Below are 26666 nucleotides of genomic sequence, written 5' to 3' on the forward strand. Positions count from 1 at the left end.
AGTGAATGATTACTAAGAACGACCCTCGTGGGCCTCTACCCTAACTATGTGTGAGTGATCTATCTCCTCTCTCAGTGTGAAAACAGAAAATGCTGGAAAGGACATTGGGTGTCAGACAAGACACTTCTTACTGAGTGGATTGTGCTTAGGTTCCCTGGCCTTTATATGCTTCTTTTTACTCTTGTCCAAGGTTATAAGATCGGTCTGTCTGGAAAATCAGGCAGTACCCACAGAGGCCAGCAGGTAGCATAGTGGTTGAGATGCTAAATTCCCACATGGTCAATTGTGGTTTAAGTTCCAGAAACTGGACTTGAAACTCAGACCCAACGCACTTGTGTGTGCGCCCAAAATCCCAAGAAGAAAATAGGAAGAGAAGGGATTGTGGTGTGGCCATCCCTCCTGGGAAGGGTGAGTTTTCACTTTCCCTCTCTCTTTTTCTCTCTAGCAAGCACATGTGCCAGATAGCAAAAACCTTTAAGAAAAAAAAAAAGAAGAAGTAACCATAAAACCAAATTATCTCTTGTAAAATCTGACTCTGAGTATGTGTTTATGCCTCACTGAAAAATCCTATGCCGCGTTCTGGACCTGGAGCCTTTTAGAAAATGCCAGAAGAAAAATGCTGTTTTTCTGCTTGACATTCAGATTGAAGTAGTTGGGAGAAGATAAAAAGCTATGAGGCAGATAATGGTTTATTGACAGCAAAGTTTTGAGCTCACAATACAGCTACACTGTCTTTCACATGTTAATTCCGAATAATGGAATTCTGTGATGCTGTGAGTGGAAATACTAAGCCTTGGTTGGATCTATAAATGTGACTTGAACACAGGCAACATTTTGCTTAGTTACTTGGTTGTCTCTTTTACATTTTTTTAAATTTAGTTTCAAATTAATCTTGTGACCTAAGTGGAATATATGTGCACTGTGGTTAGTATGAAAAGACAAGGATAGGTCACCCATGTTTTCGGTGGTGCTTTGTTTTGTTTTGTTTTGTTTCTGATATGCTGGGAAAAGAAAATGCACATATCCATTATCCATTGGGAGGTAGATGCTTTTGGTGGGTGATGTGTTCTGCATTCTGAAGAGGTGATATTTTGAGGTGACCCTGTCAAAGAGCATGCCACTGGCCACATTGATTTCCTGATCGTAGTAAAATTTTTCAAAGTCCCTGGCAGATCATTTGCTGTTGAACTGCTGTTTACTACTACTTGAAGTAGGAAGAGATCAATCAGACCCAAAGAATTAAGAAAATTGGTAAAAATTACAGGCCACCTGTTAAAACCCTTTCCAGTATGTGTGTGGTACGAGGGCAGTAAGGTAAGACATGTTGTATCGGGAAAGCGCAGACATCTCAGCATGATTAGGCAGAGATAAAGATTCTTTTTCCTCAGCATCCTTCAGCTGGTATAATGAGCACTATCGATTAAAATGTTAGAATCAATAAAGATTTAAAATTGAAGTAGAGGAGACCTTACGGAGAAGAAGGTGGTTATGGTCTGTTGAGTAAGCTGGCAATTAAATGCTTTGTAGAAAATTGATTTTTCAGACATGAACTGTCAGTTATCCTGCTTGGCCTTCGTTGGCATAGGCTGTTCAGCGTGCCTGTGCATGAACACAGTCTGCACTGCTCCCAGCTTGCACACCAAACATTCGGGAACATCGTGCACACCTAGGAACTAAGTATAAAACGTTAGCCCTCTGAACATGTGTTATTAATGCTTTCAAAAGAACTCTGTAGTAGTAATGAGGATGGTGCTCTTCCAGTCATGTAACATCCCGTGGAAGTTATCCTGTGCCTCCCTAAAAGGCAATTATGTATGGTAATGCCATTGCATTTGGTGAGGTTCTCTCTGTCATTGAAGTAATGTCTTGGACCAGCCCATGGCCTAGTGGTTGAGGGAGCTTTATTCCACACAGTCAACTGTGCAGATTGCAGCCCCAGAGGATTGAGAAGCACTCTAGGTGCATATGTGTGCATACCCCGAGTCTTGAAAAAATAGAGGAGAAGGGATTGTGGCATGACTTCACCACATGAGAAAATTTTTTTCCTGCCCCCCCTCACTGTATACCCTCTAGCAAATACAAAAAAAAAGTAACAATTTAAATCCCTTTCTCTTTTTTTCTTTAATCCATCAATATCAAAATCTACTGAATATATTGGACTTCTGTATTATAACCTTATAACCAAGAATATTGGGTTAAATATTCTTCAGAGAAACAACTGAATCATAGAACTTATTGTCATTCATAGGGAAATAAACTAGATAAGAGCTAGAAAAATACATGAATAAAGCTCTAAGCCACAGAGAGATAAATCCAAAAATAAATAAAAGGCTAATTCAAGAATCAGTAAGTTAATAAAAGAAGTAAAGTAAAAGTTTACAAAAATACCTAAAATTAATAAGTATTTTTATGAACTATCTATAAAAGTCACTCCTAAAAAAACAATTCCGATACCAGCATCTACAAGTATGAACCAATAAACCTAGACTTTAAGACAAAAATGTAAAAGAATATTTTAAAAATACATTAAAGGGAAGGAAAACAAAAATGAGTCACCATTCACTTAATCCTATAATACTTTTCTCATGTTTACTCTGGACACCATATTCCTATATAGCTAACTAAAAGTCACTTTTGAAAATTTTACAAATAGTATTTTATATTGAGTCCCAAAAACACATTTTTTAAAAAAAGCAGTTCTGATTTTAGTGAATAATAATCTCAGTATGTATTTTTGAAAAATATTTGCATGTAAAGCAATATATGTATATTAACAATATCTAGAAATGGGGCTGGCAGGTTGCATGGTGATTAAGGAGCTAGAATCTCCCACGTGGGTGACCATGGTTTGAGTCCTGGATCTGAAGGCTTGCTTTCCTACTTTCCTTTTCTCTTAAATCTGGTCAAATTAAACAAATAATAATGATAATACATGAAATAAAATAATTCTTTAAAAAACAATATGTAGAAATGAATGATAAATACTCTGAAGCAATTTCTTCTAAATTAAATAGCAATAAAATAATCTTAATAAACTTTAACTGTCTATTTAATTTTGTATGGATAAGTTCTCATAAACATAGTCCATTATCTTTTTTTAAATTTAAATATTTCATTTATGACCCTAGTAGTACACCTCTATAATTATTTTTTAAAGAGATTTTTGCTGTAGGGCACGTGCACTCTCCAGAGAGAAAAAGAGAGGCAGAGAGACAGAAAGCAAGAAATAAACCCCCAGAAGGGATGGCCAGTCTCCTCTTGGAATCTTGGGTACACAGGCACATGTGCCCAGCGTGAGTTTTAAGCACTGGGTCCAGAACTTGAACCATGGTCAACTATGTGGGAGTCCAGCAACCTAACCATTACTCCATCTGCTGGACCCTCTATAATCTATTTTTAAACAGTGTCCTTTGTAGGAAAATCAGTGGTTCATTGTCCAGTTGCTTTGATTTTGGTTAGTGCTCTCTGGTTTTGAAATCAGTAGTTCTGTCTCAAAGGACTTGTCAGGAACCCTCCTGGTCTGACTTCCTTCATTTCCTTGGCATACAGGTGCACCCTGAGCGTGACGCTGGAGCAGGCCATCATTCTGGCCAGAAGCCATGGATTGCCCCCTCGCTACATCATGCAAGCCACAGATGTGATGCGCAAACAGGTATGTCTCACACAAATTTTAGGGAAGTTGTCTTATGGGACCTGGGTTTAAAGTTTCCTTGGTTTGTTTATCTGTTGTCCAACAGGGGCCTGGATGTGATGGGTAGTTGTCTAGACTCAGAGAATAAGTCATGAATGAGAATTACTCCCAGTGAAAAGACAGTGCAGGCACCTATTTGAAGAATTTCCAAGAGTCTTAGACAACCCCGAAAAAAGGAATGTCTAAGCAGTGACCTGGAGGACGAAAGAGATTTGGCCCAAGCACAATGGGCCAAGAGTGGGTTTGTGACTTATATAAAGGAATAAAAGGACAGATGGCATTTTTCAGGGATCATAGGTGATTTCTTAAGGCTGGAGGGCGGTGCGGATAATTAGAGGAGGGATAGGGCAAGGAAGAAAAGGAAAGAATCAAGGGCTCCACTTGGTTCTCTCGAAGGAACTTCTGAGTCATGCTAAGATGGATGTTTACTATTCTGAGGCCAAAGCACTTAACCAAGTTGTTCTTTAGAGGATAGATAACAACCTTTGGACTGTCTCTGGGTCACTGGAGTACTTAACTTATAGGTGAGGATCTGGTCCCTTATAAATAGAACAAACATTCTATATATATAGCCCAATAGTATTTTTAGTTGAATATTTCATTTTTAACTCTTAAAATAACAAGAAAAATGCACTAACCTTCAACTTAATTGGCTAGGAAAATGTGCTTAATCTACTAGAAAAGACACAACTACAGAAAGACAAAAGACATCAATAGACATCAATTTTCTATTTTATTCTACCACCTTTGGTGGGGGCTACCACAGAAAATTGCTTTAATAAGTCTCTACTTGCTTACTCCATTTGAGTTGCCCAGTGATAGTAAGTAATTTAATTTTATAGGTATGCCTTCATAATTATGATGGTTTTATTAATTAAAGACTTAGAGTATGATTTTCAGGCAGCCATGTAAATCCTGTGGGGCCAGCTCTTCAGATTATACTAAAGAATTTCAAGCAAGTCAGTGAAAACTATGCACTGAAGAGGCCAGCATGCAGCTCACCTCTGCAGTGCAGGGGTCAGGTACAACGAGTACACATCGGTGAGCACTTCTTAGAACCGAGGAGCTCAAGATGGAGAACCAAGATCTCAAGTAAAAGACCCACCAGAAGCATGTGACATACTGTGGTCTAGTTAGTAAAGGGCAAACACAGATGCAAATTTCCGGCAGGTTTAGGAGGGATTGGGGGTGGGGTGGGAATGGATATATAAATTCTGTTCTCAAAAGTAAATGAAAGTACGCTCCTGATTATCCATCTCAGTTGGGATTTGGGTTGCTATAACATGCAGAAAGAGATTAACTGTCTTTCTGTTTTATTATGTTGCTGCTACAGTAAGTTCAGAGAAAGAATGGGAAGAGTTATCTCAAAATGATGGTTTATGGCAAGAAGACTAGAATGAACCTTTCTTTAGAATGTTCCTCTTTGGAAATTATTATGAGTTGGCTTACCTTATGAACTTGAATAATCATGATTATATATGACATCTTTAAAAATGAAAATGGAACAAGAGCAAATAGAGATAAAGCAAGTAGATGTTATATAGACCCTAATGTCTCATTTAACTAATGTGCAGTCTTTACAATATGCTATATATTATCTTATATATTATATTATGTAAATTAATACATGCTATATATCTTATAAAAATATAATTAAAAAGACTGATACAGCATCCACTTTCTTATAAAATCCTCATTGATTTCTAAACTGTACTATTTTTTCTGGATTTGGTTTTTAAAAATAAATTCCTTTAGAATAGGTAGCTTTTTTCCTTTGCCACTTGTTCTTGCACTCCAAGTTGTGATGTGCCATAGGGCTATGAGAGGCAAAGAATTGATTTGTAATTTCTTTGTGGAAGATTGTAAAGTCTGGGGTTCCCATTCAGGGAAAGTGGAGAGACTGGTGCACAGCAGAAATTTCTGCAATATTCTGCTGTAACCGATGCCCTTTCCTGTATTCAGAAGTACCAGGCAGTGGGATCAGTGACTGAGGTCCAGTCCAAAAGCCAGCGCTTACAACATATAGTCTGAGCCTTTAAAATGCAAGTCTGGGGAACCAGCAGATGGCATAATCGTTACATCACTGGATTCCCATGGAGTCAACTGTGGTTCTAGTCCCAGAGCCACAGCTTAAACTCACACCAGGCACATGTGCGTACGTGCCCAAGATCCTAAGAGGTGACTGAAGGAGAAGGGATTGCATCATGGCCTCTCCCCAGGGGGTGATTTCTCACTTTCTGTCTTTCTGTCTCTCTGGCAAGCACACATGCCCTATAGCAAAAATATATCTAAAAAAATAAAATGTAAGTCCGGGTGCCAGTAGGTGGCATGGTAGTTAGGACATTGGACTTCCACATGGCCAACCACAGTTTGAGTTCTGGACCTGGTGACTTGAAAATCATGCTGAGCATGTGTATGCATGCCTAAAATCCCAGGATGAGAATGGAAGAGAAGGGATTGATGCATGGCCATCCCTCCAGGGGTAGTGATTTCTCTCTCTCCTTCTCATTGACTCTTGCCCCTCCAGAAGCCCACATGATCTATTACAGAAAACTTAAAAACAAACAAAAAATGCAAGACTGAATTAAAGCTCTTAACTTTGATATTCTGATCTTTTTGCCTTTTAAATTTAGGAAAAAGTAGCCATTTATATTTTTCAGGATATATTGAAGTATTTGAATAATTATATATTAAAGTATAATTGTATTGTTGCTGTATATTGAAGTTTTACCAGATATAATGAATAATGTAATGAACAAACTAAGATTCTTTTTTTTAAGGAATAGGAAGGGTTTTGGCATGATTTATTATTATTATTTATAATTACAGTTTTTTTTTTTAATTTTGAGAGGTTTTTGCTATAGGGCGCATACACTCGCCAGAAAGACAGAGAGACAGAGAGACAGAAAGTGAGAAATCACACCCCAGGGGGGATGGCCACACCACAATCCCTTCTCCTCCATTCTCCTCTTGGGATCTTGGGCATGCATGCACACGCGCCTAGCGTGAGTTTAAGCCACCGGGTCCAGGACTTGAACCACGGTTGACTACATGAGAGTCCAGCGACATAGCCATCACGTTAACTGCTAGTCCCAATTACAGTATTGTTTTCATGCACAGACTGTGTATGTACTTTTCACAGAGTTGTTCCAACTCACTACATGAATTTAAAGAAAAGATAATTGTCTATTCCTCCAACTTTTTGGTAATGGTTATAATCATGACAGGAAGCCCTTTTACATCACCAGGTGATGTGATTAATAAAGGGCTTGAAGAAGAAGCTGTCATTTCCATTATAAACCGAAAGTTTTATACACTATAAGTTGTATATTCCAAGTGTTCTTCGGTGGAAGCCTATGCACAAACCTCTTGATCTTTTCAAGTACAAATTGGGATTCCAAAATATTCTGGCTTCTTTCTTCCTGGATCATGGCAGCACAATAGACATTGAGTGCAAAGACAAGGGGATGTCCTTGCCGTATCTCACGATGGACTCGTGTTGGCAAGTCATCATGACTTGGGCATCAATGAATGAGCGAGGGCTGCTTGGGGTGTGCAACCTCAGTGTATCAGGACACAGAATAGGAAGCAAATAAGTCAGCTGTGAGCCTCTCAATGACTGAGATACTGAGTCTTATTCATTTTGGTATCACAGTTTCTCAGAACAGTACCTAGTACCACGTAAAAGTGAAATCGTATTTATTCAGTGAATTTCTTCTGACTAGGATTACTGGGCAAAGGCTTCATGCAGAAGGTGAATATATGATAGGGCATAGATTTTAAAGCCCAGTAGCTTCACTTCGAATCACATCTCCAGTGCTTACTATCTGTGATTCAGGGCAAGATTTTTAGCCTCTCTGTTAACTTAGTTTCCTCATTATTATTATTGTTATTATTGTTATTATTTTGAGGAGAGAGTTTTGCTGTAGGGCATGTGTGCTCACTGGAAAGACAGAGAGAGACAGAAAGTAAGAAATCACCTCCTAGGGGGTTTGGCCATGCTGCAATCCTTTCTCCTCTGTTTTCCTTCCAAGATCTTGGGCATGTATGCACATGCGCCTGGTATGAATTTGAAGCCACCAGGTCCGGGACTCAAGCCACAGTTGGTCATGTGGGAGTCCAGCAATGTAACTTCTATGCCATCTACTGGTCCCAGTTTCCTCATTATTAAAATAAGGATAATAATAATTGCCTCGTGTTGTTGTTAGGGTTAAATAAATCCATATACCTAATGCCCTTAAAAGAGTACCTGCTATAGTGAATAACCAGTCAGTTATTCACCACCTAAGATGATGTTTGATTTGAGTCTTAAAGGATAAATATGAGGAATCTTCAAAACTTTATGGACAGTGTGTACTATGAAAAAACAATGCACATAGTTTTTTAAATTTTTGCATCAAAAAATACTTGTACTTCTATTTCATTTTTCTAAAATCTTTGTAAAGTCTCCTCTTATATAGATGGGGGGTTGGGGAAGGAGGCAGGGAGAGTGGTGTTTAAGTAGAGGGAGCAAATTAAGCAAAGATGTAAAAATGCAAGTAGCTGGCATATTGATTATATGAAGAATTACATAGTTGAGTTCACAGTGGAACGTGCCAGTGGATGTGCTCAGCTTGGCAAGCATTAGATTTATTTAGAAAACAACACTCAGAGCCAGCAAGTGGCATAGTGGTTAAGGCACTGGACTCCCAAGTGGTCAACCATGGTTTGAGTCCCGAACCAGGCAACTTCAAACTCACATGTGGTACATGTTCATGCATGCCCCAAATCCCAAGAGGAGAATGGAAGAGCAGGGATTGCAGCATGGCTATTTTCCCGGGTGGTGATTTCTTGCTTTCTGTCTCTCCAGTGAGCAATGTGCCCTATAACAAAAAAAATCTCTCACAAAAAGCAACACTCTTCCTATTAATTTTTAATGTAATATTATGGGGTTATAGATCAATAGAATTATACACAAATACTTTTCTCCAGTTGACAAGACTATTTTTCACAAGGGTATGATTTAGAAATTCTAAAACTAATGTTTGTGTATACTAGGATTGAACAAATATGTGAAGATATTTTAAGTAATCAGAAGCAGATTTCTTACTGTCTAAGGAAGTTATAGGTAAAGAAAAGGAGAAGGCTGACATGTAGAATGAACATTGTGGTACTGGATTAGAATCAGAGATACCAGAATAGACTCATAGATATGCACAGAGAGATGTACAGATATACATAGATATAGAAATGGATACAGATATGTGAGCATGTCTGTCTTTTTTTAAAAATAGTTGTCATTATTTTTTAATTATTTTATATATTATTTTTTCACATTAGTTTTGCCAGAGGAAGAGAGACAGAGAGAGGGAGAGGGAGAAAGCAAGCCACCAAGTTTGGGACTCAAACTGTGGACAGCCATGTGGGAATTCCAACACCTTAACCACCATGCCACCTGCTGGGCCTGAGCATGTCTGTCTTAACAAACTAGCCTTGTCCACTGGGAAAGCCTAGAAGCAATTATTCACCAGGAGTAATGAGCACATCTGGTGTCCAACTCGTGGCTTCTAAATACCGTTCTCCAGTCAAAAGAACTAGGGCCCTTTGGAGAAGTGATGAATTACCAGCTGAGACAGGAAAAATAAGCCTAGAACATCTTAAGGTGGCAGAAAACTGTAAAGTACTATGAAATGTTGCAGACATGTCCAAAAACTTGAGAAACTATTCACAAGACCTTTTAATGGCCAAAGCTGGAACAATCTGAGCCCCCCCAAATTAATAAATTAATAAAAAATAATTATATCTCAAAGGTTAAAAAAAGTATTTATAGCTCATGTTGATTTAAATATGTAATTGAATAAATAAATAATTTTGGGAGAAGGGATAACTCTTTCAACTTCGTAAGCTGATAAATACCGTAGTATTATTGCAGACAAGATACACCAAATAGAAACCAGTGAGTGAAAGTTTGAAGAGAAACTTGGTAGTTGCATAGTTATATCTACTCAAGCACGTGTGTTAACTACCAAGAAAACAAAGATGAGAACTACACAGTGGAAAAATCTGGCAGACACCACTTGAACCACATGATGGAAGTTAATATCTTAAACGATGAGATACTAGCATCATCTGTCCCTGATATCATGTACTGAGAAGGGCACAACAGTACTTCTGTGGTTCTTTTTGGGGGGTTTTTTGTGTGTTTTTTTTTTCCTGCCAGAAATGCATTATGATTGTTTAATCATGATGAAACATCAGACAAACCCAAACTGAGATATTCTGGAAAACAATGACCAATAGTCACCAAAAGTGTTAGGGTCATGAATGACAAGAACTGAAAACCATCACAGAGTGAAGGAGGCTGAGGAGATGTGGAAACAAAATGCATTGTGGGGACCTGGGTTGGTTTCTAGAATGGAAAAAGAATGTTAGTGGGAAAAATGGTGAAATTTCTTTTTTTTTTTTTTTTTTTTGGAAGGGAGAGGTTTTTTTGCTAAAGGGCGCATGCGCTCACCAGAAAGACAGAGAGAAACAGAGAGACAGAAAGCGAGAAATCATCCCCCACGGGGGATGGTCATGTCACAGTCCCTTCTCCTCCATTCTTCTCTTGGGATTTTGGGCATGCGTGAACACACACCCGGCGTGAGTTTAAGCCACCAGGTCCAGGACTTGAACTGCAGTCAGCTACATGGGAGTCCAGTGACATAGCCATTATGCCAACTGCTGGTCCCGAAATGGTGAAATTTCAGTAAGACGCAGAGCATAGTTAAAAAGTTTGATACCAATGTTTATTCCTGGCTTTGATTATTATAGTATGGCTAACTGAAGAGTTAACGTTAGGGGAGCAAGATGGTGTATATAAAGTCTCTGCACTGTTTTCAGCACTTTTCTCTACGTCTTAAAGCAACCTAATCACAATTCCTAAATTCCTTCCCACCTGTCTCTTTGCCACTCATCGCCTTTCCCTATTTCTTTTCTTTATTAAGTCTATGTTGAGAGAGTATATTCTTTATTTTCTTCCATTTCTCGTCTACTTTAAGTTCTTTTCTTAGTTTCCTTTCTTTCCTTGGAAGTTGGTTTCAGAGTTTTTTGAACGACTGTCCTTTACCTGTTTCCAGTCACGAACCCTAGTGTTTGATTCTATGTAGTAACTAATTTGCGTGAGTAACTGAGCAGTGGTCACAACTTCACTCGTGAAGCTGACGGAGCGTAAAGACCTTTTCGTTGCTAAAGTAGATCTTTTCTGAACTATAAATGTTGAGATAGAATTCTGAGATCTTCAAGGTTCACATGGATATACCTTGTTCAGAAATGCTTTAGAACTATTAAAGGAAATATTTTCTTGCTCAATACTATTAAGTTTAAAATAGGTATTCAGCCAAGGGCAAAACAAGTACATGAGTGCAATAGAATGGTGATTTCTGTTTCATCAAAGTAGCTCCTCAGAGCAGGCAGGTATTTATCTCTTGCTTGTTTCCTATTTCCAAGGTTGTAGCTAACGATTGCTCACAGAAATAAAGACATAGGTGAGAGAAACTGTGACTTAAACTTATTTGAAGATGATTTAGATGGCTATAGAAAATATTAACCCACTGAAACAATGTATGAGCATGTTTATTTTTTTAGAGATGTTTGCCTTAGGGCATGTGTGCTCACCTGAGAGAGAGAGACAGAGACAGCATGAGGGAAAGTGAGAAATTGCCCAGGAGGATGGACATGCTGCAATCCCTTCTCCATTCTCCTCCCAGGATCTTGGGCACACACCCACATGCATCTGGTGTGAGTTTCAAGCCACCAGGTATGGGACTTGAACCATGATCAGCCATGTGGGAAATCCAGTGACATAACCACAATGCCACCTGCTAGCCCCCTCGTATCAGCATGTTTGATCTTAAAAACATTAATTTTGAAAATACTCAGATGGTTATTTCTGTCTTCTTCCCAGTCCATTCTCTCTCAGTGGTAGTCACATTGCTGGGATAAGTGTTCTGCACTCAGAGTTAATGGTGTGTTAATTTGCTGGATGGTGGCATCATTGTAAAATGCGTCACTGCAAGGCTGACCCACACGGGAAGGTTCCAGGTTTGTGTCATGAAACCTCCCTGAGTACTCCCAGCACACTCATGCCCATGATCTGCTGCTGATGCTGGGATAGATTGTGGCATCCAAACCATTTAGGGGTGCTCTTTCTGTCTTCCTTACTTATGACATTAATTAATTAAATAGATTGATAGGTACTTTTGTAAAAATGTGTATGTAATATAGAGCTAAATGTCATTTTTCTGACTTTCAGGGAGCAAGAGTTCAGAACACAGCGAAAAATTTGGGAGTCAGGGACCGGACCCCACAGTCAGCTCCAAGGTAAGTGTGTCCTCTGATCTGCCATTTTCCAAAGGACTTGCCAGCATTTCCCAGTCTGTGTCACTCATAGCTAATGCAACTGCTCAAGTTATGCCCTGTGTCATTCTGACTATAATTGTGGAAATTTCCCTTGTAAACACCTAGTAGTTAAGTGAGATTAGGCATAAATGCTCTCAGAATTAAGTGGATATTATTCTATTTTGCAAATTCCATCATGAATTCAAAACCAAAACTCTACAAAGGTAATGCTAAAATTGGTAATCCAGCTGGCCAAATAAATGAAATGCCATTTTCATTAATATTTCTATGACTGTACTTGCTCTTCCTTCAGGAATGACCTCCTTTCCAGCCTGAATCTTTATGGAAAACTCCTACATAATGGCAATTGAGCTTAAGTGGCATTTTCTCCTTGAAGTGTGCTTGAGTCTTCTCCATATTCCTTTAGAGTCTTTTCTGAGGGGGGCTTCTAAAACTTCATGGATAATGTATATTATAAGAAAAATGATGCATATATTTCATTGAAGAGGCTTTTGCTATAAGGTGTGTGCGCTTGCCAGAAAGACAGAGAGAGACACAGAGAAAGAAAGCAAGAAATCACCCCTCAGGGAGATGGCCACACCACAATCCCTTCTCCTCCATTCTCCTATCGGGATCTTGTGCATGCATGCACACATGCCGGCATGAGTTTAAGCTACCCGGTCCAGGACTTAAACTGCAGTCGACTACGTGGGAGTCTAGCAATATAGCCATTATGCCAACTGTTGGTCTCGATGCATATATTTCAAAAAGTTTTTACACCAAAATAAACTTGCACTTGAATTCCATTTTTTCCATGAACTTTTTTATTTTTTTTTAAGAGGTTTTTGCTATAGGGTGCGTGTGCTTGCCAGACAGACAGAGAGAGACATAGAGACAGAAAGCGAGAAATCACCCCCCAGGGGGATGGTCACGCCGCAATCCCTTTTCCTCCATTCTCCTCTCGGGATCTTGGGCACGCACGCACACGCGCACGGCGTGAGTTTTAAGCCACCAGGTCCGGGACGCGAACCGCGGTCGACCACGTGGGAGTCCAGCAACATAGCCATTACGCTAACTGCTGGTTCCCTCCTTGAACTTTTTGAAACCCTCACATATATTCATCTATGATAACCCTTATCATAATGTGTTGGTTTGCAATTGAGATTTATCCCTCCATATCTGAGGGAGATATTTGCCTGGGACATCCTCCACCGAGATACAGAAATTCTCAGATGCTCAAGTTTGTGATATAATGTGGCTTAGTATTTACATATAATTTCTGCATATCCTTTTGTATATTTACATCATCTTTGGATTATTTATAAGTCATCCTAACAGTTCATATAAGTAAAAAAGATAGAGAAACTTCAATATCTGTCTTTTAGGGATCCACCTCTTCCACTATTTCATAACATTTGGCATGGCCTGGCTACACTGATGGCTGAATGAACCCATGACTGGTGGGACCTGTGGATGTGGATGGCTCACTGTACTGTTACTTCTTTGCCCAACTTTAATATGAGTTTTTATGAGTTCTTTGGATTTTATTCATTGCCTGTCATAGTGCCAATATAACGGACATCAAATACCTTAACTAATTTCAAGATGATGAATGAATAAATAAATGTGTGAGGTTTTTCTTAGTTATACCAAATATTCACAGTTCACACATCATTGTAAGAAAGGATTCCAGTCCTCCTTTAAAATAAATGGACATTGTGAACTGCCATCAGAGACACGATTTTGGTTTCATTTCCCTATGATTAAAATAGGCAATCTTGGTCAGTCCCATAGCCTAGTGGTTATGGGAACTGGATCCCCAAATGGCCGACCACAATTTGGATCCCAGCCCGGGCAGCTTGAAAAACATACGAGGTGCATGGTTGTGCATACCCCAAATCCTGACAGAGTAGAGAAATGGAGGAGAAGGAATTGCACTGTGACCACACCGTGTCAGAGGATGCTTTTTCCTTCTCTGTCTCACTCTGAAAATTCAAAAAGTGGGGGGTGTGGGGAATAGGCAATGTTAGATAATATTTTTACAGGCTACTTTTTTTGCACTTACATCTTAACAGAAGCTAGGCTTCTCCGCACATCATCACAGACAAGACTGTCTTTGTTTCTGTTGACAAAGCAGTTACCGGAGGGAGAATGATGACTGTAGCATTTATGATGTTGTATTTCATTCTGGAAAACTATGTGGGCAGGGAAAGTGCTTGCAAAATGGAAAACATATTGGTTGTTGGAAAAGTCAGAACACATCTTTGCATAGAGAAATACGTCATGACGACCCAATATTTTCCCCATAAAAATGGATAAAGCACTCCTGTTTTGATTGCATTTATTTTTATGCCGACTCCTAACTCCATTTAATCCTAGTCTTATTAATGTTATCTTTCATAGTTGATTAGATTACCATTTAAGACTTTCTACTGCCGAGGAATCATTTTACATAAGCATTCTCTCCCCATTTTCTTAAGCAGACATGGTATATTTGGATAATAGAGTCACCGAAGTGTTAAAATTCCAATAAGAAAACCAGATAATGGCCCAGCCAGATATTCTTAGCCAGAGCTTATAAACACTAATGAACAGGTGGGGAGAGGGGGATAAAACTTCAGCATCCTGATCAATAAACCAGTATGCAAGCTGAACACAAGAAAGGAAACTGATGAACTCACTTCTTTTCCTTTACTGGGTTTTGTGGAAAACACTTGAAATGAAACCCAATCAAATGAGTCAGCAATACAATCAACATTTTTCACAATGTGTTTATAGTCCTGAGAGAGAAATTTGATGGTCACGCCGCAATCCCTTCTCCTCCATTCTCCTCTCGGGATCTTGGGCACGCACGCACACGCGCACGGCGTGAGTTTTAAGCCACCAGGTCCGGGACGCGAACCGCGGTCGACCACGTGGGAGTCCAGCAACATAGCCATTACGCTAACTGCTGGTTCCCTCCTTGAACTTTTTGAAACCCTCACATATATTCATCTATGATAACCCTTATCATAATGTGTTGCAATGTACAGTTATCCCTCCATATCTGAGGGAGATATTTTCCTGGGACATCCTCCACCGAGATACAGAAATTCTCAGATGCTCAAGTTTGTGATATAATGTGGCTTAGTATTTACATATAATTTCTGCATATCCTTTTGTATATTTACATCATCTTTGGATTATTTATAAGTCATCCTAACAGTTCATATAAGTAAAAAAGATAGAGAAACTTCAATATCTGTCTTTTAGGGATCCACCTCTTCCACTATTTCATAACATTTGGCATGGCCTGGCTACACTGATGGCTGAATGAACCCATGACTGGTGGGACCTGTGGATGTGGATGGCTCACTGTACTGTTACTTCTTTGCCCAACTTTAATATGAGTTTTTATGAGTTCTTTGGATTTTATTCATTGCCTGTCATAGTGCCAATATAACGGACATCAAATACCTTAACTAATTTCAAGATGATGAATGAATAAATAAATGTGTGAGGTTTTTCTTAGTTATACCAAATATTCACAGTTCACACATCATTGTAAGAAAGGATTCCAGTCCTCCTTTAAAATAAATGGACATTGTGAACTGCCATCAGAGACACGATTTTGGTTTCATTTCCCTATGATTAAAATAGGCAATCTTGGTCAGTCCCATAGCCTAGTGGTTATGGGAGCTGGATCCCAAAATGGCCGACCACAATTTGGATCCCAGCCCGGGCAGCTTGAAAAACATACGAGGTGCATGGTTGTGCATACCCCAAATCCTGACAGAGTAGAGAAATGGAGGAGAAGGAATTGCACTGTGACCACACCGTGTCAGAGGATACTTTTTCCTTCTCTGTCTCACTCTGAAAATTCAAAAAGTGGGGGGTGGGGGGGGTGGGGAATAGGCAATGTTAGATAATGTTTTTACAGACTACTTTTTTTTGCACTTACATCTTAACAGAAGCTAGGCTTCTCCGCACATCATCACAGACAAGACTGTCTTTGTTTCTGTTGACAAAGCAGTTACCGGAGGGAGAATGATGACTGTAGCATTTATGATGTTGTATTTCATTCTGGAAAACTATGTGGGCAGGGAAAGTGCTTGCAAAATGGAAAACATATTGGTTGTTGGAAAAGTCAGAACACATCTTTGCATAGAGAAATACGTCATGACGACCCAATATTTTCCCCATAAAAATGGATAAAGCACTCCTGTTTTGATTGCATTTATTTTTAATGCCGACTCCTAACTCCATTTAATCCTAAAGTCTTATTAATGTTATCTTTCATAGTTGATTTGCCGACTCCTAACTCCATTTAATCCTAGTCTTATTAATGTTATCTTTCATAGTTGATTAGATTACCATTTAAGACTTTCTACTGCCGAGGAATCATTTTACATAAGCATTCTCTCCCCATTTTCTTAAGCAGACATGGTATATTTGGATAATAGAGTCACCGAAGTGTTAAAATTCCAATAAGAAAACCAGATAATGGCCCAGCCAGATATTCTTAGCCAGAGCTTATAAACCATAATGAACAGGTGGGGAGAGGGGGATAAAACTTCAGCATCCTGATCAATAAACCAGTATGCAAGCTGAACACAAGAAAGGAAACTGATGAACTCACTTCTTTTCCTTTACTGGGTTTTGTGGAAAACACTTGAAATGAAACCCAATCAAATGAGTCAGCAATACAATCAACATTTTTCACAATGTGTTTATAGTCCTGAGAGAGAAATTTAGAGTAATATAAAATTTGTATTTAATTTATTCTTTATTCATTCTACAAAGATTTACCAGAAACCTGAGAAACGCAAAGCACTCTGCGATCTCTCATGGGTGATAGAAACCTAAAACAGAAATAGCTCTGGGCCTCCAGGAGCTTTCAGTTAAAGGGGTAAAATGAGCTTGAGAAGCATTCTACAGAAGGTGCAGGGAGAACATGAGGATCGTAAAGGACCTGGGATCCCTCCCATCTGGGAGCCAGGACTCTTACCCCAAAGGCAGTGAGTTAAGGAACACATGTGACTGTCGAGGCCAGACATCTATGAGCAAAACTGGAGTAATGTTTCTAGAAATATCTTCAGGGAGGTAAAATTTGCTATCTATACCTGAAATAGTAGCTGGTTCATATTCCCCAACCCATCTCTATCATAGTTTCCCCGTTTTTTTTGGTTTTTAAAGAATTATTCATTTATTTATTTAATTCCATTAGTTATTATTATAATTATTTTAATTTGACCAGAGAGAAACAGAAAGAAAGGGAAAGCAAGAAAGCAAGCTGCCAGGTCTAGACTTGAATTGCAGTTAGCCATGTGGGAATCCAGTGCCCTTCACCACCATGCCACCTACCAGCCCCCATAGTTTGCCTTTCACCATTTGTTTTCTTTATGTTTTTAAGCATAAAACAAACACGTACTGAATTTCTGCTGTGTGTTTGCAGGTGGCAAGTACTTTGTTAAAAGCTAAGGATACAGACAGTCTGTCTTATTACTGAGACCGAGGATCAATAGGACATCCGTGTGAGTGGAGATGCCTTTGTGAGCAGTTGAATATAGTTGTCTGGAGTCAAGGAGAAATAAAGGCATGGAACTGTAGTTTTAGGAGTCATCAGTATTTAGAAGTGCTGCGCAGAATGCAGATCTCACATAGCTGACTGGGTTCAAGTTTTAGCCCCACTGGCTTACATGCCAGATGTACATATGCATGCACAGGATCCTGGCAGGAGGGAGAATTGGAGGAGGAAGGATTGCAACGTGACCGACCCCATTTCATGAGTGGTATTTCTCTGTCTGTCTGTCCATCTGTCTCTCTCTTTTTCTTTTTTTCTCTCATGCATGTATCCTCTAGCATAAGTTTTTTTAAAAAATACGTATCCTCTAGCATAAGTTTTTTTAAAAATATGTAGGAGGTAGATGAAGATCGAGAAATGAATATTGTTACTGTGGTAAATGGGTAAAAGGGATGAAAGAAGGTCATGCCAACGTTGAAGAGAGAGCAGAGGAACAGTGGCTACAGGATCACAGATGAGCAACTGGAAGGTAGAAGGAAAACAGAAGATGGCTGTTCTGAACTTCAGAAGGGATGAATTAGACATAGTCACATGACAGAAAATGTGAATATGATCATTTAGAAACTCAGAAAGCTGGAGAGTAGACTACTGAAGTTCTGTAACTCTGAGGTAGATTGGTGCTGGGTAGTGTCAGGGTGAAACTTGGCTTTCAGTAGAAATATTTCCTTGACATACTTGGCTCCAAATATATTTTGCATACTCAAAAACTAAAATGCTTGAGACTGGTTGATTTATAAAGAATAGAGATTTATTCAGCTCATGTAACTGTAGACTAAAAAGTCCAAAATGTAATGCTGGCATCCTGCCAGCCTCTCGTGCTATCTCAGAACATGGCTGACGGAAACAGAGGGCAGGCACGCACAGAGAGAAAAGAAATGGAATTCTCTAACTCCTCTGTCCCTCCCAGACTACCAGCCAGCTGGAGGTACCCTCCCATTAGGCCCCACCTCTAAAATTCTCACCACCTTCCAAAGTCATTACATAGTAGGGACCAAATTTCTAGAACCTGAACCTTTGGGGGATAAACCATTATACAAACCATACCACTTCCCTTTGGCAATGTGTGTGTAAAATACATGTCAGGAACTGCTCTTGGCACTGGAATGTCAAGATAAATGAGAAATACTCCATGTTCTCATGGAGCTTGTAGCCTAATAGAGGAGAAAGACAAAATAAATGTGGGCAATCAAAGAATGTGTACTGGGATAGGATGTATAGAGGTGGTCCTTTCTCCCTTTGACTCTCATATTGAGTTTGGCTCTTCAGGGCAATAAACATATCTTCATCAAGAACCAAATATATTCTAAACCTTGGATTACCAATTTGGGCATACTGACCCTATTTTCTTCTCTATCACAAAATAGCTATTATGTTATCAAAGTTTGGTTTTTAAAGTATAATCATTTTTTAATCGGAAAGCAGCATAATAAAGTGATTAAAGGTAGAATTTTTTTCAGTTTCACCTCCTACCAAATACATGTCCTTACTTAGCCAGGTTATTTTTCTTCTCTGAGACTTGGCTTTCTCGTCTGTAAACTGAAGATAATTGCCTTGGGATCAAGAATTATTGATACTTTAGCTTGAAAGACACATTTGCCATGTGGTCTCTTTTAACAGAGCGTTTATTTTTGCTGTGTAGGAAGATGAAGGGCATTCTCTATAGAATGAAATTTGCAATTTCTCCTCTCTGCAGGTTTGTATTTGGGCTGTAAATTCCAGCCCCAAGATGGCTACCTGAGCCCACACAAGAACAAGAGAATGTAGAGCTGAGAACAAACCTTTCAGGGCAGGGCCACTGGTGTTCACGAGTGGGATGAGAATATAGCAAGGGCCCCAAATACCAGGCCAATAAAGGCCTCCCCGCTGCCCAGTGACTTAGCTGCCAAAAAACAAATGCTGCGTGCAGAGTGAGCATCCAAGTCTTACCTATTGCGTTTTGCTTCCAAACTTCATCTGCCTGTTCTAAATCCCCAAAGCTCCACAATTTCCATTACAAATGTGTCTGAACTCAAATAACCCTGAGCTGCTTCCAAGAAGCCTCGCAGAAGCTGAATCTGCCCAGTTCTGCAGTTCCCAGAGCTATTATTTCATTAGGTGATCACACGGAGTAGCCTTTTCTCCAATTTGCAAGGCAGACATTTCAAAGACTCGTCTACCCAGTGGCATTAGTTACATTATCTGGAAATGTGCAGAACAAGGTAATGGAATGTGATGGCTCAGCCCGGAACTCATGGGGCAAGACATCCGCCACCCATCTTCCTGTTTCTGTTCTACCTGAGGAAGGCCGCTGTGCCTTTTCCCTCATTAGGCAGCACAGCCAGGGAAATGAAAGGATAGAAATTAAGGAGGAAATGGACTTGCTGATCATTCTATTCTTCCAACCCTGGAAATGCAATTTGAAACATCACATTCTTCAACTGTAAAAGAACCTTTGAAATACAGCAGGCCAATTTAGTGTATTCTTTTCTTCGGAAAGGATGAAATAAGGTTTTCTGATGTAGATGTCCTTATTTGGGTATTGACCATAAATCACCTTTCAGACATGAGCTCCATCTTACAAAACTCCAAAGGCAGTAACATCTCTGTGTTTCCAGACTTGGAAACTTTATTTTGTTAACTGGGATTTGTTACCCAATATTAAATCTTTCTCATGTGTCTCCTTTGATTCAGAAGTAGCATGGGATTTAATATCAAACAGAGAGGAAATTTATAATTTGCTAAATTGGTTGTCATTTCATTTAAGCTGTGGTCAATATATTTTTAAGTATATTTATTTCTTCCAAGAACAAGAGAAACAGAAAGAGACAGGGAGACAGTACCTCCAACAAGATCTTGATGCCACTATCCACCCCTAACCTCGGCCTGCTCCAGATCATGGGTATATATGCACAGCATACTCAGGGAGGTCTCTAGACTTGAACCAGGAACCTTCCCACATGGGATTGCTTTGCAAAGCATCACATTTCACCACTGCACTACCATCTGCCACAGCTGTGTTCTATTTAATCTGTGAAAGGGAATGAATAACCACAGCTAGCACTGGGTTGGAGGTGCTTGTAAAAAGGTGCCAGGTTGGAACCAGCAGTTTGCATAATGGCTATGTTGCTGGACTCTCATGTAGTCGACTGTGGTTCGAGTCCCAGACCCGGTGGTTTAAAACTCATGGTGCATGTGCATGCGTGGCCAAGATATCGAGAGGAGAAGGGATTGCAGTGTGGCCTTCCTCCCTGGGGGGGGTGATTTCTCACTTTCTGTCTCTCTGTCTGTCTCTCTCGGTCTGGTGAGAGTATGAGCCCTATAGCAAAACCTCTCAAAAAAACAAAAAGTACCAGTTTGGGCCAGCCTGCAGCGTGGTGGTGAAAGCAGTTGGATCCCACACAGCTCATGTGCAGTTTAAGTCCTTGATCTGCTGGATTGAGAAACACACTAGGCACAGATCATGAGTGCCTGAAATGCTGATAGGAAGAAGAAACTGAGGAGAAGAAATTATGACATGACCATTCTCCCTTGGGAGGTGCTTTCTCACTTTCTCTTTCTCACTCTCTCTCTCTTTCTCTGGGGAGTGTATGTGTCTTCTGGCAAAATAAAATTTTTAAAAGTTGAAATCTATACCTTATGTGCTCTGAAGTAGGACCAATTTGACCATGGGCATTTTTGAGGAGAACAGGCTGAGTTCAACATTCAAGTTTTAGATCATCGATCTTCTCCTGGGATATACTGTAAATAATGTGATGGCCTTGAGGTCACTAGGGTTATCTGGCAGCTCTTCAGTACAAGAAACACAGAGATTGGAACTAGTATAGCCCTAGTGAAGTCTCCTGAGTTTTGCCTGAATGCTGCATGAGTCAAACAACCAGACCTGGGAAGGTATCTCCAGGCATCCTTGACCTGCTTGGAGATTCCTTTGACAAGTGAGTGGAGTTGGACAAAGCCAAATGGTCAGTCCTGAAGAAACACCAAGTGGAACCAGCAGATGGCATAATGGTTACGTAGCTGGACTCCCACATAGTTGAATTCAGTTAGAGTGCCGGACCCGGTGGCCTAAACTCACACCAGGAGCACATGTGTGTATGTGTAAAATCCCGAGAGGAGACTGGAGAAGAAGGGATTGTGGTGTGGCCATCCCCCTGAGGGGTGATTTCTCTCTTTCTGTCTCTCTGTCTCTGTCTCTCTGATGAGTGTGCATGGCTTATAGCAAGAATCTAAAAAAGAAAGAAGAGAGAAAGAAAAAGAAAGGAAGGAAGGAAGGAAGGAAGGAAGGAAGAGCAGCTAGTCATGCCCTTGAGATTCAGGCCTTAGGAATCTGCCCCATCAGCCTGTTCACAGCCAGCTACTTATATACCACTAGAATAGTACAAAACAAAGTTCATTTCTAAACTAGTCAGAAAATCAGTAGACCCCCTACAAGGTAGGTGTACTCTGTACCTCTACAGAGTGATCATGATAGGTGTGATGGTAATTATCATAGCAATGCCCTTTCCCAGAATTCGAAGAATAGATTTTACTGCCAGCACAGTGAGCAGCCCAGGGTGGCCGCACTGGAGCAGAAGGAGCTGGTTAAAAAAAACGGCAGTGTTGCTTAATCAATAGCCATCTAGATGTGCAAAGAAACATAGACGTCTTCCACATCACAGAACTAAAATTTTGGAGTTTGCCAAGCTATTTTTAGTGAAATAGACAATGTGATCGTGACTCAGAACCAAGAAATTATTGTCAATGTATTTGTTCTACCAGTAAAAACATCTTGGGTAACAGCAATGCATCAGGCAGCTGTCATACTCTCCGGTGCCTTTTCTAGGCTCTACAAGCTGTGCGAGCCACCGCCCCCAGTTGGAGAAGAATGAAGAGGATTCCCAGTGAACCGGGCAGGCAGGAGCTTCTGATCACTGGACTAGACAAAAGACATACTGGCCAAACATTCTCCACTGAAGAACAAGAAATGCATTTCTTTCTAACTCTTCTGCAACGGTGTAAATAGCTAATGTTCCCTATCAGTATGCACTTGATATTCATGCTGAAAATAAGTAGGAGTTCATTCAGACAATTCATCTTCACAAACTGATCTCTGTATATCAACATTCAGTATTAATTTGGGGGGTAAAATCCATCCCTAGAATTTATAGAAAACATATCAGATTAAAAAAAAATAACCATCGTGCTCCCTCTTGGATTCATTAAAATGATTTTATTGTGTTTGCATCTTCCTCAACAATGAACGATTCTACTTGAAGAAGTCTGTCGTTGAAGAAACATGGCCTTAATTTGCAAATCATGCAAAAATGTTAAAGGCAATGTGGGCTGGGTGGCATGGGCTTTCATTGCCCCCTCCTGCACCAGAGAATGTCATTCATATGTGAAAGGTGGAAAAGTGTGCTTAAAGGTTTCCTGCTCTGTAGAGAAGAGAGCTGACTGAGGCCGCCAGTGAGACTTCTAGCTGTTCAGGTACCCCGTGTGCCCCTGACAGTTCAGCAAAGCAGGTGCCACCCTTGGTCTCATGATAGCCATGGCTTCCTGGGGCCATGTACACTGGGTGCCATGCCATCAATGGCCCAGGGGTGAAAAGGGGAACAAGGAGTTATATGGAGGGGAGCTAGGGGAAAGAAGAGAAAAATAAGCCCTTTAAAAAACTCGGCCTTTTAATTTAGAAAGATACCTAAAACTCTTAATTTTATGAAGGCTCTCAGGTGAGATGTCAGACCCTTTAAAGAATTCACCATCATGAGTATTTTTATATCAAGTTTTGAAATATGAAAAGAAAGTTTTATTTGTTGTTAAAAGAACCATTGGTAATTTATGGAAGCACAGTGTGTATTCTCCCCTCATCCTAAAGTCCATGTAATGTTCATCATTTATAATGTAATAATACTATCATTGATAACAGTAACATTGTTTCTGGCATAGTGACTACAGTAATATTGATTTTCAAAGCAATTAAAATACTCATGTTTTTAAAACAATTAGGAATCTTATTGTGGTTGTGATAATTATATGGATTCAGACTAACCTAGTATGCGAAATGCTTTTCAAAACTGAAACATATGCAAGCTGTTATGTATTTTAATTTATGAAATTTCATGATGGCTTTCAAACTATCAAACTATCATTAAATACCTTCATCCTTATAGGTTGTATACTGCATAACAAAACTACGGGGATGCCTACGTGTGAGATGATTCTATCCACTGGTGTAGGTAATAATTAGTTGTTATTAGACACAGAAGCACTTGAGACTTTTGCAGTCCATACGTGTAGTGAAAACTAAGAAAACCAACATCAGAGTTTTAAAAAAAAAGTTGACTATTTTGAACTTAACAAAGATAAGACCATTACATCAATACCTATATTGAGTATATTCTTAATTTTGGGGGATTTAATATTCTTGGTATTATCAACAAGTGACCCTGAAGGCCCATGTAATTTGTCATTTTCCTGTGCTGAAAATATGATTACTTTTGTTGTAAGACTAGTGAGGAAACACAACTGTTAACCAACAATACTTTTTTTATTGTCGTTATTTTCACTATCCAGGAAGGTAGTAACCCTCAGTAGAGGCATGAAGGGGTCATTTACGCAATTCAGTTGAACTTTGCTATATTTCATGGGGCATATATCTGCCAGTGTGGTATTCATAAGTTAATATATTTTAAGGATCTGCTCTGTCTGCTGGAACTAGTTATTGTTATCTTTAGGGTTAAATACAAGTATACCCTGCTTGGTACTTACTAAATGCTCAGAAGTTAGGAATGACTTATATGAACGTCAGTCACCATAATTTTTTATTATATTAAAAGTTATAGCTAGTAACTTATTAAGTGATTGCTGTTTGTCAAGTAATACCTCCAGTTACTTTACCCATAGTTTGTTCTTCCTACTCCACTTAATCCATGTAACAACGCAAAATAGTACTCTTTTCTTCACCCTCATTTTACAGGTAAAGACCCACAGCAAAAATAGTCCAGTGCCTTACACAACAAGGTCACATGATTGACAAGTGGTAGAACCAAAATTTGAATAGAAAGTCTGTCTTCTTAATACAGTACGCTGCTTCTCCTTCTTACTATAAGAACTATTTTAGTAGTACCAAATTACTTACTAATAATGTTACATTTTCATGGCATGTGTTGCTATTAATTATATACCTTATAGTGAAAAAAAAATGAATGGAACTATATAAACTGTGTTTAACATATGAAAAAAACATAAGAATTCCTGGATATTTTACCATTCCACATGCACATTTTGAGGTAATACAACACTTGCAATCTGAAAACAAGTATTTTATATCATATTCCTCATAGCTGAAGCTAGCAATTTTAGATGTGTTTTGAGAGTCTGGGACATCATAAAGTTTGACTATAAATTCAGAACATCGGTAACCATAAAGCTGTCTACGGATGATTAACGACAGTTTTTTGCAGTACCATAATGTATCTGTGTGACATTAGACATGTAGCAGGCTTCAAGTTTTTAGAGAGTGTTTGCCTAAACGCTGCCTGCTCCTCTATAACCAGCTTAGCCTGAAACATTGCTAATGCCCACTAGCTGCTCCTCCAAGGTCTGAGTTTGGCTATCATCCCTCTTCACCTTCCAGAAAAAGTCATGTGTAGAAACCTTGGATCTTAACACAGCACCTTACTCAGATAATTGCTGACTAGTAGTTTGTAGTACATCTTAAACATTCCATATAGCTTATAAAATTGTCTTAGTTTCTAATATTATAAAATTTAATATATTGTTAAAAGTATGAGGAATTTGAGACTAGAATTTTGCATCTATTTCTATTACTATTTAAAGAAAATGGAAGGAAGGATTTTTGTACTAATTTTACTTATATTGGATTGTAATGTTGAATTTAGAGTGTAAGCTGTATTTTATAAAACAATATCACAATCTGGAATCTCACATGATTTTCTGTCTCTTTAAAGCACATTCCTCCAAGGGCTTAGAGTCCACGTTCATTCATTGGCCATTTTTTTCTAGCAGCAACAATGTTCTATTTAATATTAGATTACTTTGGGGCTGGCAGGTGGAGTGGTGGTTAAGGGCACTGGACTCCCACATGGCTGACCACGGTTTGAGTCCCAGACATGGCAGCTTGTTTTCTCACTTTCTTTCTCTGTCTTTCTCTCCCTCTCTCTCTTATGCTGTTCGTCTCTGGTCAAATTAAAATAAATAAATAAATAATAAAATAATTTTTAAAAAAATAAAAAAAATTAGTTTGCTTTCTTATGACACTCTAATGCATATGACATCGAAATGATATTGATTCTGACTCTATTTAAATTGTGTGATCATTAAATTCAGAATGAAATGAGGTTGACCTTGATTTTAACTATCAAAGCCAAGAAAATGAATGGACAAATCAATCCAAAGAGGCCCATGAACTAATTTAAGAAAACAAACTATTAGGCCATCTCCATAGCCTCGTGGTCAAGGGAAGCAGGTCCTTCATGGCCAACTGTGCAGTTCTAATCCCAGATGTAGCAGCTTGAAAAACACATCATGCATGTGAGAATGCATGCCCCAAATCCAGACAGAACAGAGACGATATTGTGCCGTGACCGTGCTACACCGGGGGCTGCCCCCCACCCCCAGTATTTCTGCTTCTGGTGAGCACATGTGCCCTCTGGCAATTAAAAATTTTTAGTCCTGTGCATACATATGTTGACTAGGCTAAAATAATAAGCATTTTGAAATATTTGGGTCAGAGTAAATTGCTCCATACATTTGAAACGAATACATTACATTTAAAATGCTAAAATATTACTTTATTTGTTCAAATAGTGATCTTTTCCTACACAGTGTGATTTAACACAGATTAGTGGGCATATTTTTTTATTTCCTTTTTTTTTCAAATAGATTTTTGCTATAAGGTACTTTGCATTCGCCATAGAGACAGAGAGAGAGAAGGGAAAACAGAAAGTGAGAAATCACCCCCTGGGAGGATGGCCATGCCACACTCTCTTCTCCTCCGTTCTCCTCTTGGGATTTTGGGCACAAACACACACACACACAACATGAGTTTTAAGCCACCAGGTTCCAGACTTGAACTGT

The 26666-nt window shown here is 39.2% G+C and overlaps 1 protein-coding gene across 2 annotated transcripts in view; it reads left to right on the plus strand.

Moving 5' to 3' along the window:
- PREX2 (phosphatidylinositol-3,4,5-trisphosphate dependent Rac exchange factor 2) overlaps positions 1-23566 on the plus strand; it is a gene marked incomplete in the record, with an annotated part of 373689 nt that extends 350123 nt beyond the window's left edge. Inside the window, 3 exon segments of one of the 2 annotated variants that reach the window (XM_027772626.1) lie at positions 3550-3652; positions 11964-12031; positions 22411-23566. In XM_027772626.1, the coding sequence (XP_027628427.1) occupies positions 3550-3652; positions 11964-12031; positions 22411-22456 (217 nt within the window). 2 annotated transcript variants of the gene reach the window in all.
- Between the last annotated feature and the right edge of the window lie 3100 nt (positions 23567-26666).

Source organism: Tupaia chinensis, unplaced genomic scaffold (assembly GCF_000334495.1).
Source record: "Tupaia chinensis unplaced genomic scaffold, TupChi_1.0 Scaffold000288_2, whole genome shotgun sequence".
NCBI lineage: Eukaryota > Metazoa > Chordata > Mammalia > Scandentia > Tupaiidae > Tupaia > Tupaia belangeri.